Source organism: Coenobita brevimanus, chromosome 93, assembly GCF_032717465.1.
Source record: "Coenobita brevimanus isolate Jiangsu-jjx chromosome 93, ASM3271746v2, whole genome shotgun sequence".
Lineage (NCBI taxonomy): Eukaryota > Metazoa > Arthropoda > Malacostraca > Decapoda > Coenobitidae > Coenobita > Coenobita brevimanus.
Genome location: NC_137046.1, coordinates 26445225 through 26458684, shown reverse-complemented (window position 1 = coordinate 26458684; position 13460 = coordinate 26445225). Strand labels below are relative to the sequence as shown.

Sequence of the window (13460 nt, the reverse complement as noted above, 5' to 3'; positions counted from 1 at the left end):
TTGTTGTTATTCTGTTCGTAAGGACTTTAGTGAAGAGTTTGTAAATGGCTGATAATAAGCTAATGGGTTGATAGTTACTAAGATCTTTTGAGTCACCTTTTTTGTAGAGTAAAATAACTATTGCATTACACCATGTTTTGGGAATTTTCTTCAGTTTTATACAGTGGGTATATAAATGAGCAAGCCTATTTTACACCTGCATCCAACAGTAAATCTATTACTATTCCATCTTCTCCCAGAGCCTTTCCTCTTTTCATATTTTAGACAAATTTTTACTTCGTCTGGTGTTACCTCAGGTATTTCACTTGTGTCAACTGAAAAGTTAGCTGTTGGTAATACTGTCTTTGATGCATACAGTTCTCTGTAAAATTCTTCAACTCTCTTCACCATCTTGTCTCTGCATTTAATGATATTATCATTTTTTTCTTTCAGTGATGTCATTTGTTGCTTTCCTAGTGTCATTTTGCTTCAGACCTGTTTCAGACTTTTACCATTTTTGATGGTTTCTTTGATCTGATCCATGTTTCTGTTTCATTTTTCTTCTCGTCTTTTGTTGATCAGCTTATTTAACCCCTACACCGCGGGCTTGTTTACCAATGACTTGCGTGTGCCGCGGGGTTATTTGGGCTCTGACAGACTCTCAAAAAATATTTGCCAAATATCAGTTATTAGTCCTAGAATAATAAAATTACATATGCTTATGGCACATACCTTCAGCTTTCTCCTGGAATGATTGTTGAGCCTTCGTCGGTTACCGTAGGACTTGTGGAGACCTCTGAAGTAGGGTAACGAAGTCTCCACTTTACACTTCCCGACAACCCGTAATATGATTACCACAGCCAGATACAAACACTATAAACACTATTCTACAATTTTCAAGTAGTTCGGGATCCATACTAAAAAAAAAAACCACTGTGAAAGCAATGGAAATTACGAGCGCGTCTGATCGTCGCACTGGCACTAGGTCGCTCTTAGTAGTCTGTCATTTATTATTCATAAAACCCCTCACACTTTATATTTCTATTACTATATAACACTTATATATATCTACAGTCTTTATTCATAAGTTTCCTTCAGTAGTATTAGTTTATTGTCACTGTAGGGATTCAATTTCTTTCAGTAAAATACATAGCATTCACTTTCTCGTCCTGTATACTGGCATTGAGAGTGAATGTCACTTTCATCTTCACTCTCATAACTCATAGCATTCAGACATGCTAGAGTGAAACTTTCACTTTCATTACTCCTAGGGTATATACTCGTATTCTTATAATACTACTCATTTACATTTCTATTTACGTTCTCTATTTTATTTACGTTATTTACATTTCTATTTTATTTACACTGTGTTGTGCACTGTCACTTGAAATAACTTATAAAACTATTTTCCATTGTTCACGTATATTTACATTCATTACTTTCACTTGCTGTTTACACATTATTTACACATTATTTACAATTCCACTTGCACTGTTTTACTCAATAGAAAGATCGTAGTCACTCTTTTATCAATTGTCAGCCCTTTACCTCTTTCCACACGAGGTTTAGTAGGGGGTAAAGGTCACAGGGCCATCTGCATGGGGGTGAAAAAAGGCCTTGAAGTCAGCAAGAAGAAACATACGTACTCTCGCTTCGGAAGTTGAGAGTAACCTGATAACGGAGGGCCAGCGTAGAGGCCTGCTAAGGGGTTATTCAGAGTTACCAATATTACTGCTTGAAACAGCTAAGTCTAGCACTGATATGATTGGCAGGAAATCTAGACAATACGTTATAAATTAGGTAGTTCCAGGTGAATGTAAATATCACTTAGGCTTCTCCCTTCCCTCCTTACATGTATATTTATTACGAAAATAGATTATAGGGCATATTTCAAGGGGAAAAAAACAGCGAAAATTAGCGAACGAGTGCACGTGAGGTGTTGTCAGGTGAAAATTGTCAAATATGTCTGGAAAAAATGAAACTTAGTAAACTGGATCTCAAGATGACAGTGTTCACCTCCACCTATGACTGAAACACATTACTGTAAGTCTAAAAACAGTTTATAAATCAACCTAAACAAAATTTAAGTCTAAAATATAAAAATCGGTAAAAAAAAATAAATAAACCCATCATGAAATTAGGGTATGGCCATAGTTAGGTGGGATATGGTGGTATTTCTACCTCCATCGCTAAACCAGGGTATCGCATCTAGGGGTATCATATATCGAGGTATACCTGTACTTCTGCCTCTGATGCAGCAGGGGCTGGGGAATGGGAGTCATCCATGTAGACATCCAGGTGGTTTGCATAGGTGGTGGATGCCAGCTCCTGAAAGACTTGGGGGGGGGCAAGATGTCCATCCTGGGACTTGCTGAAAGACTCTGTGTGCTGAAGGGAGTCCATGGTTGAGAGGTCCCACCAAGGAGGGATAGGAGATACTGATGCCAGTGGATGATGGGGAGGAGGCTGATGTAACAGTGTGTGGTATGCTTGGAGAGCTTGGATTAATAAGGGCTGTCTGGATTTGGTGGGCCAGGTCGGGTTCAAAGGGTCAGTCCCCACAGTGGTATGGAGAGCTTGCAGTGTGTGGTGAGGGGGAGACAGTTGAATGGCCAAGAAGTGTTTCATCCTGGTGAGAGGGAGTGGAGGAACACTAGTTTCGGCATGCAGACACAGCAGGGAAAGAACAAAATGCCCCTCAGTGCCGTATTTTGGACAGTGTCGAGCTTCCGGAGTTGGATTTTGGAAGCTGAGCTATAGATTGCAGACCCATAGCTCACTTTGGAAAGTATGGTGATTCTTTATTAGGCCAGGAGCAGGTCTCGGTTGGCACCCCAGCACGACCTCGTCAGGCTCTTCATGACATCCAGCAGCTTGGCGCAAGAATTCCATAGATATTCTACATGGCGGCTGCAGGTGAGGATTGGTTCATCCAGATGAAGACCCAGAAGGGTGTATTCTCTTATGACTGGCACCACCTCCAGTCAGATCTTGAGGCCTGGTTTTGGAGGTAGGCGGTGTGGTGTAAAAACCATCACTCGTGTCCCACCTGTGGGTCCATTCCTCGAAACTGGACACTGCAAGCTGATCACGCTATTGGGATTCTGCAAAGGTGGCTGCTTGGCTGATGATGGTGATGTCATCGGCATAAACCAGGTAGGTGGCATCAGAGTTGCTTGGTGGGTCAGACATCATGACAATGAAGAGGAGAAGGTTCAGTGGTGATCCTTGAGGCACTCCCTGAAGCTGCAGTTCAACAGGAAGTTGTTGAACCATGCTAGAGGGGAGCCAGTGACTCCACATCAGGAGAGCTTGAGGAATATATCCAAGTGAGGGGTGGAGTTGAGTGTCCCCTTCAGGTCAATGAAAGTGGTCATCATGAATTTCCATCTGCCGTAGGTATCATGAATTAGGTGCTCCAATTGACACAAAATATCCATGGTGCCTTGGCGAGGGCGAAATCCGCACTGTTCCTCCAAAATGAGTGACATAGATTCCAGCCACCACAAGAGGCAACACACCACCAACTTCTCCAGCAGCTTCCACATGCATTAATGGCAATAGCATGGATTCTTTCCAGTCCCTTAGGAACACACCCTGATGCGAACTGTGGTTGACAATGTCCAGGGGGCTGTTCTTCACCTGGCAAGGAAAGAGATGGAGGAATTCATTGGCCACCATGTCAGGGCCTACAACCCAACCCATAGGTAGGGAGGCTAGTGCCCTGGCCAGCTCAGAGGCAGTGAATGGAGAATCCATGTTGAAGGCAGGGGGAGCCAAGATATTGTGCTGTATCTCCTCGTAGGTGGTGGATGAGGTTAAGGCTAATGGGAGGCCGAACTGAGTATGGAAAAATGATAACAAGAATTCTGCCTTGGACAAGTCATCCAGTAGGTGGAGGCCATCTCAACAGAGGGGGAAGGAGTATGTGGTTGGATGGCCAGCCATTGCCTTCAGTAACCGCCAAATTCGAGCGGAGGAACTAGAGAAAGAGACACTTGCACAGAAGGAGTTCCAGATGTTCCTTTTTTCTGACAAGATGGTCCGATTGCATTCAGTGTCCAGGCAACGACATCGTTCCCCCAGTGCTGTGCATAGATGTTGACTCCAGGCTTGCCAGACCTGGCGATGGGTTTTGACCACTGCAGCTCATGTTGCTGCCCAGCAGGGAACCAGGGCTAGCTGTAGACAACGACAGGTAGACTGCCAAAATACCCAGCCTCCTGCTTCCACTGACAGGCAAGAGAATTCCCAGGCTATTAATCTTAGAGCCCCAGCTACCTGTGAAATATCCAGATAGCTCAACTGGTATAGGCAGGCCATTTTTCACTCTGCAGTCACGAGCGGGGCCAACTTGTGCTGGACAGTTTAGGTGACAGCATTGGAAAACTGCAGAATAGTGGCAAGTGATTGCTGCCCATATATGGACCCACATCCACCTCAGGGTGCTGAAAGGCATCATTCCCAAGGCAAAGATTCAGTACAGAAGACTCCCTGTGTTGGGGTCAAAACATGTGCCAAGACCTGGAGGGGAGAGGATTCCAATGCATGGAGAGTCCAAGAGAGCCTGAAAGAGTGACATTCCAGCGGCATTGGTGGTGTTCTGAGTAGAGTCTCATCAGTTGTGGTTGGCATTGAAGTCACCCATGACAAAGGGTTGGGAACTGATGGAAGTACTGTAATGAGCATATTCCTCGTGGGAGACATCTTTGCATGACTTATAGCTGAGAGAAACTGATGCCTACCTTGAGCACAGGGCCACCCTGACTGCTAACACCTCCAACAGACTGCCAGAAAATGGGGTCAGTGGCAACTTCACACACAGAGGCTCCTCCTGCACAGCTCTGGTCAGACCCCCATCCCGTCCAGGAGGGCAGTCAGACCAAGAAACAGGGTAATCACCCAAGTGGAACTGGAGGTGAGGCTCCATCCAGGTGTCTTGCAGACTCCTACCACACTGGGGCCTCGAATAGCCACCTATAATTTAAAATCATGGGTCTTATGCACCAGTGACTGTGCATTCCATAGCATGAAAGTCAAGCTTATTATGCCTGGCAAGATAATGACAGAGAAAGAGTAAGTAGCTTGGGCCAGAGGTGTGAACATATATCCATGAAGGACCAACCCTTCTGATACAAATCCAGGGGTTCAATTACCAGAAGAAGAAGGTGCCACTAGTACATGCTGCATCATAAACACTCAGTTAGGCAGCATCATGGTGGTGGTGTTGACCAGGAGCAAGGTGGGAACTGGTGGTCTAGTTGGCTGGTGTCTGAGGTGGTGTGGCAGAAGGGGCAGGCAGCCGGGCATCATTGGCTGGGGCAGGGATGTGCTGGCCTGGATCTTGCTGTGGTTCCTCAGAGACTAATGTACATGCCTGGCGTCATTGATGAAGTGGTTGCTGGTGGATAGGAGCCCTCCTCCTGGCATGATCACTGTCTTGGATCAAGACCTCAGTCTGAGATATTGGGTTAGATGAGACCCTCACTGTGTCTGCAACCCAATCAGAGTTGTCCTCCTGATCTTGATCAGCCATTATATCGTACCTTTTTTTGTGGCACAGACTTAGCTTGTCCCATCTCTTACACTGGCATCCTGGGGTGGATTGACAGACACAGATGGCTTGGACATGGTAGAATGTTGAGACGTAGAGTGTAGCAAACGGAGTCTTAGTTGATATCCACTGAGGACACACCACTTCCATGCATGTTGTCATACGTGTCATAAGCCTCTAGGTAAACTGGGCATCGGCGAGACACCACCCTGTGGTGGTAGAGCTCTTCGGACACGTCTGCCCCTGTGCCTCACCGGATCTGAGAGGATGCTAAAGCATCGGTAATACACCACCTGGTGGTCTCCACCACATACATATCACTTAGAGCTCTTCGGACACGTCTGCCCCTGTGCCTCACTGGATCTGAGAGGATGATAACCACGGCATGTAGAACACCTGGTTTTGTTTCTGCAGGACAGCCTAGTGTGACCAGATTGGTGGCAGTTGTAGCAGCAGAGAATCAGTGGTACGTTTTCACTTACCGAGAATGAGACATGACCATATATTGCTTGGGATGGTAGAGGTCCTTAAACATTAGCCGCATCCACTGCAAATGGCGCTTTGCCCCTGGGGTTGGAAATCGTTCTGGGATTCAGAGTGCCCTAGCAGCACCAAGGAGCCGTGATCTGTTGGGCCGGAGCCTGCTTACCAAGGTTGTATCATCCAGGTCATGACGCAGGTCCAGTTTTCCAAACCTGATGGTTGGGTCATCCTGCAGGTCCAGTTTTCCAAACCTGATGGTTGGGTCATTCCTGGGGTAAGCACAATGACAAGTCACTTTCCACTTGCCATAAAGACTTATAGTCTCCAGCTGGCTAGGTAACTTAGCGAGGTTCTTGGCCGAGATCTTGAGATGAACTGAGGAGCCATCACCCAGTGGCCTAATTTCCCACTCTGCATAATATTTACCAAGGTGTGAGGCTTTGGTGGGATCAGTGAGGCATTATGAGTTGTTGAAAATATGGGCACTGTCCATGGACTGGATGACGAATGTTACTAAAGTGGTACCATGTTAAACTGGCCGGTCTGGGTGTGACAAGTCATCTTTACATTGTTGTCATACGTACAGCTGACCTCCCATACAGCCTTGGCCATCTAAAAATATTTTTAGATGTCCCTGGTAGAGCCCAGTTTAGTTTTACATGTACAAAAAAACTATAAGGTTTTTATGTAAGATTCGGTTTTTGTTAGTAATTATCAGAACTTTGTATAAAACTTGGCAGAGTTGCTTGTGCAGTGTTGCCGGTATAGATTAGGGTTATACGCACACACACACACACACACACACACACACACACACACACACATTCACGCACGCACGCACACACACACACCACCTGATTTGCTGTGCGCTTCATTCATTCTCCCGCAGTCGAGGACAATGGATGCCTCTCCAAATCGCTTATGTATTCAAGCAAATCACCTGTATAGTCAGGCCAAAGAAATTGTATATAACGTAAACCAGTATTTTCAGAAAGAGAAGGAGATGGGGGATGTTATTATCAACGTATCCAAGGCTACTTGCCAAACAGCTGAATTAAAGTCGAAATGTAAGAATGATAATTATAATAATAATAATTATAATTATAATAATCCATGCATTGCCCTACACCTTACTCCCTTAATGAGAGTGCACACACACACACACACACACACACACACACACACACACACACACACACTGAGAGAGAAAGCAGGGAAACACACACACACACACACACACACACACACACACACACACACACACACAGTGAGAGAGAAAGTAGGGAAACACACACACACACACACACACACAGTGAGAGAGAAAGTAGGGAAACACACACACACACACACACACACACACACACACACACACACACACACACACAGTGAGAGAGAAAGTAGGGAAACACACACACACACACACACACACACACACACACACACACACACACACACACACACACACACACACACACACACACACACATGTGGTGGGTGTAAATGGTGGGCTGTACCAAGGCCATCTAAAAATAGCCTGGGCTGTATGGGAGTCAGTTGGAAGTATGACAACAGTGTAAAGGTGATGAGCCACACCCAGACCGGCCAGTTTAGCATGGTACTACTTTAGTCCTGGTTGCAACTGGGCCTCATCTGGGCAGGACCCTTCTGTAGATACCCTGAGGAGCTTCCCCAAGTGTGTCACACCCTCTCTGTCCTCCCCATTAGCCAAATCTGATAGGTTTTGCTTTCCGTCAGCTGGTTGGTGTCCATACTGTCACTGGTTGTCATGTCCTCTACCTCTGCTCCACTACTTACACCTCTCTTGTGAGCCATCATGGCCCTCTTTGCTGCCAGCAAAGTGGTACAGTATCAACAAACAGCAAGCCTCCCAGCACTCATTACTCACTATCTCTGCAGGCACTGAGACTGTGTTAACAGTATGGCAGTCAGTATAGGAATCCATACGCTTAATCAGATCAGGCATCCCCTCAATTAGTCCATTATGGCATGGGTCTACTGTAAGTAAAATCCACTCATATATTGGTCAGTAGTTCATATGCCTCTCCAGTAATTCTGTATACTGTATATGCTTTTCTGAGTTTTCTTCTTAGCATCCAGAGCTGAACTGTATTTGTTTGTGTGTATTTTCACTGATATGACTATAAAACACTTCCCAGTCAGACTAGATTGAATCTGTCTGTCTGTCTATTGCCAGATGCCTTAATCCCATAAGGGGTGGCCTCAAACAAATCACCTCCATGTTGCCGTTCCCTGCCATTTCACTGCCCTGCTCCCAGCTCACACACCCCTCTTTCATATACCTCTCCACTCCATCCCTCCATCTAATCTTTGACATCCCCCTACATCCCCCCTCCTCCACCTTACTCACATACACTGTCCTCATCAGTGTCTCACTCTCCATCCTCTTCACATGGCCAAACCACCTCAGTGTGTTCTTCCTAACACTTGCTATCACATCCACATCTACATCACAATGCTCCTTCACATCCTCATTTGTCAGTCTGTCTTTCCATGTGACTCCACAGGTTCCTCTCAAATAACTCATTTCCAATGCTCTCACCTCTGACTTCTGTCCCTCCAACAAGGTCCAAGTTTCACTTCCATTCATTAGAGTTGGTATCACAGTACTGTCATGTAGTAACTTTTTCACTTCCATACTCACTTCCCTGTTTCTTATCACGTTTTCAAGGAACCAACAACCTTTCTTCCTTGTTGTACTTTTTCAAGCACTTCACCCTCTAAACTTCCATCCTTACTATCACACTACCCAAGTACTGAAATGCACTCACATTTTCCATTTCTTCACCCTCCAGCCTCACTGCACATTCACTGACTTCACTTCTCTCACAGACCACAACTTTACTAATCCCTACATTCACCTTTAGATTAAATTTCTTACACACACTCCCAAACTCATCCACCAAGCCTTGAAGCTCCTCATCGTCTTTACTTAACAACACAGTGTCATCAGCAAACAACAGTACAGGGAGTTTCCAGACACTGCCCTCTCTCATTTCAGCCACTCCAACATCCACTGCCCTACCTTGTACCTCTTTTATTACCCCATCCATATGCAAATGGAACAACCATAGATACGTGACACATCCCTGTTTCAATCCAACCTTCAAATAGAAAATTTCACTCAGTTCACTATTCACATGCACTGCAGCCTTAGCATCCTCATACATACTCTTCACGGCTTTCAGGAACTTCCCATCTACTCCAATTATTGGATTCTTAGTACTTTCCACAATCCTTGTCTATCCATCCACCCTGCCACATGCTTTCTCCAAATCCACGAAGGCTGCATACAACTTGTTTCCCTTCTCTAAAAACTTTTCCACTAAAGATCTAAGAATGAATAATCTGATCTACCCAGCCTCTTCACTTCCTATAACGTCCCTGTTCTTCTCCAACTAACTCCTCAGTTATTTCCCTAACTTTGTCAGTAAGTATCCTACCATATACATTTCCTACTACACTAAGAAGACAAATGTCTCTGTGATTACCACACACTTCTTTTTCCCCTTTTCCTTTGTACAGGGGAATAATTATACCTGACTTCCAATCCTCCAGGACTCTACCTTCCTCCCAGGCCAACCTGCATATCTTCCACATCCATTCGACTGCTATGTCTCCCCCATGCTTCAGCATTTCACCACACACTCCATCAATTCCTGGGACTTTCCCCATTTTAACTTTCTTCATAGCTTCCTCAACTTCCATCCTACTGATTTCTTCCTGTCTTCTCACCTCACCCCGTCTCCCAGCCATTCCCCAGCCACTTATACTCGTGTTACTCTCATTCTCAATGTTCAACAATTCCTTAAAGTGTTCTCTCCATCTGCTTACTTTTTCTCCCATATCCACAAGTAATTTACCAGATTTGTCTTTCACTCCCTGGCTAACTTTTTTGCCGCCCTGTGTAACTCTCTGTACTTCTTTCCAGAACATTTTCTTACATTCCCTCCACTTCACACTCAAATTCCTTCCAAATACAGTAAAAGTCCAAAATTTCGGCATCCAATGCCCCGGCAAATCTGACATTTCGGCAGTTTTGAGAAATAGTCCCATTTATGAAAATCTCCGATCGTTGGGCAGATTCTCCGATTTTTTTCGTCAGTCTTGAAATTCTCCATGAGGCTTGCCAGCTAGCTACCCGCCTTTACCCGCCTTAGTGAGTGAGATAGTGAAAGTGATGGAACGAGTCTACCACTGCCATGAAGCTCAGAGGCTAGCTCTTTCTCCTATAGCATAAAGAGAGGACAAATATGTAGTGAGTCTAGCTTGGGAAAGAGAATCTGTTTCACCATTCTTCCGAGTTGTTGCCGTGCTGCTGCCGACTTCTCTTGATTCTTCTGTGTGTTTTGTGAACTTCGTACCGAAATACCTCTGAAATTACTATTCGAGTTGCTGTAAGCACCTTAACATCAGACAGGAGCTTTGTAACACCTGAGTGGACCAGCCGTGTGTTGTGAACAGTATAAACATCTTCTGCGTGCTTTGAAAATGGCCTCCACGTGTGGAAAGTTAACTGGTGTTAGCAAGAAGCGTACACATAAGATGTTGACTATTGTACATATGTACATATTGTACATATTGTACATATGTAAATAAGGAACCTACAGTACTATAAGTTTAGGTAAGTGCATGTGAACCTGTAGGCCTACTGTACCATTACATTTATATACAGTATGTTCACTAATTTCTTTATTTTTCATATTCATGTATAGTACTGTATTCATTACAGTATTGTACAGTATCAAACAGTATACAGTACTCTCTCCAAACACATTTGTAATGATATGAGTAATGATGATAGTGTTCACTGAAACATATAAGGTACCGAGTGGGTAGGGTTTTCGATAATTCGGCAATTTTGCTATTTCGGCACTTGCCTGGTCCCATAGATGCCGAAATATTGGACTTTAAGGTGAAAAATAAATGTTGTGTATTTTCTAATAATTTACAGCTGCAGAGGCTTCTTCATAAATTGCTTAGGGTTATTGATAAATGTGGGACTCTTGATTCCTAAAATTACAATGTAAGAGTATGCATTTTTGAGGAAACCATGACGATTTACTTTTCAAGCATCCTGAACTATTGAAAGTTGACTGAACTGTTGTTAGTAACCTGGAAACTAAAGCGTGATTGGAATTTGGTAATGTTCTAGAATTGAGGAACCAAATGATGAAGAAGGTGTTTAATGATTGTTGAACTGAAACAGGGTTAGAAATCTCCTTTACTGAGTCCACTTCTTACTTGGGGAATGTTTTCAGACATTATATACTGTACTGTGCAGTGAATGAATGAAGAAAAATTAATGTGTTTAAGAACAATGCTTGTTTATAGGTGATGGGTTTCCCCTTTTGAAAAAACTGTACTGTTATCTGTTTTTCCACAGCCTGGGATGTGGTATAGGTTATGGTTACCTTCATCGCATCCCCACACAGCGTGTAAGCTCAGCCGGCACCTCTTCAAAACCCACACCTAGTGATACAGCTGATACAAAGTCCCTCTTGCAGGTGTGTAACAAGTGATTAACAAATAGTTATATAATATGAAATTTGTTTAATGCGTGGAGAGGTAGAGTGATTATCCTTAGTTGGACCTCTGACGTTAGATCACTTGCTAAAACCACCTCAAAGAAAATTGAATTATGGTATTGTACAGAGTATGTAACTTCCTCACTGATGAGCACTTAACTGTAGTTTACAAGTTATGTACACTCTCATATCAGATATTGTCCTAGTGGATTGGATGTGGGAAGGTTGCTCTAAAACAACTGGACAAAATTCAAAACGGAGGTATAAGAATAATTAATAACTCAGCAGTTACTTATGAACTACCTTCCCCACAGGTACTTTCATCCTTGTGTCATCTCTCCATGCCTTCCACCCTTGCTACAAAGGCATTTGGTAGCACTTGAATGGTATGCTGCTACATTGCAGAGCTTCTGCCTACCTACTAGAATATATTTCTTGAACTGCTTCTGTTTGGAATTTGCTTCCTCCAAATAGTTTCTCCTAGTGCTGTATATCCGAGTAATATCAGTACCAGTATCAGAAAGGGAAAATTATCCAATAATTGGATTTGTATCAAGATCGTCTGCATAATAATGAGAAGTAAATGAATTTTTGGTTTAGCCATTAACATTGATTTGGTGGATGTGGAGTGCGTCTTTGAATGCGAGGCCTGGGGGAGGCTGGGTTTACAGTGGAAAAGTTAAATTGAAGGTTGGGAAAAGAATGTATTGGTGTTATGATGAGGAGAGGTAGATTGAGATGGTTTGGGCATGTGGAAAGGATAGGGGATGACAGTTGGGTGCAGAAAGTGATAAGAGTTAGGGTTGGTGGTAGGGTTGTGAGAGGCAGACCAAAAATGACCTGGGACCAGGTCATAGAGTGTGACCCCAGGGATAAGGGACTGAACAGGGAGACTGCCAGAGATCAAGCAGCATAGAGAGCCACCATTATGTCACTAAGGCCAGTGCACCTGGTTATAATGCTTTCTCCAAACTTCTTGGAAACTTGGAATATGGTACAGAATCCATAACTTCTTCACTGACGAGCAGTTAGCTGTAATTTAGAAGAGTCCCATGCCCTCTCAGTGTGGATATTACCCACCCATGTGGAGTGGATGTGGAGAGATTACATTAAAACAACTTGACAAAATTCAGAACAAAGCTATAAGAATAATAAATGATTGATAACCAGCAATTACAGATGTTTTCTCCCTTGCATTATTTTAGATACATTTATGACAAATGCTCATACGAAGCTGCAACCATTGTTCCACCTGTCCATGTCTTCCCCTGTGCTACATTGGCATCTGGTAGTCCTCATAACATGACTCTGTTATGTGCCATATTGCAGAAATTCTGCTTCTCAGAATCCATTATTCCCAGAACTGTTTCACTTTAGAACTTGTTTCCCCAGATTAGTTTCCCCCAAAACTTAAACCTACAGGAGTTCAAGTCATACTGTTACAGATTTTTTACGAATGGACACCTGTAATCTGGGGTATGGATTTTTTTTTTTTCCTTCCTCAGTTCATCTCAAAAAAAAAAAAAAAAAAAAAAAAAAAAAAACCTGTCCACCACCTTGAAAAGCCAAGTGTTGAAGATTCTCTGGTTTAAGTGAGCAAAGCTTTTTGGTCAGTGTCTTCTGCCTTGTTGAATATTTGTTGTGAAGTTACACATGAAGCTAGACATCATTTATGCACACAGGCACTAATAGCATAAGTACACTTGCCCATACATACACACCATTAAAAGATATTCACACTTTCTCTTCAGTTTACTGTCTTTCCTTTAGGAGTGAGTGCAAAGTTGCATACCTTGTATGGTGTAGTAATGAAGATGTACAGGCAGGATCAGTGTAGAATGTTTTTCTGTGAGCTAAAGGATTGTTTTGCTTTAGAA

General features: G+C 43.5%; 1 protein-coding gene across 1 annotated transcript in view; it reads left to right on the top strand.

The window, feature by feature from the left end:
- Positions 1–13460, top strand: part of Grasp65 (Golgi reassembly-stacking protein 2) — a 133650-nt gene that overhangs the window by 96153 nt on the left and 24037 nt on the right. Inside the window, exon 5 of the mRNA XM_080282379.1 lies at positions 11442–11562. Coding sequence (XP_080138505.1) covers positions 11442–11562 — 121 coding nt within the window. The remainder of the gene's footprint in view (positions 1–11441; positions 11563–13460) is intronic.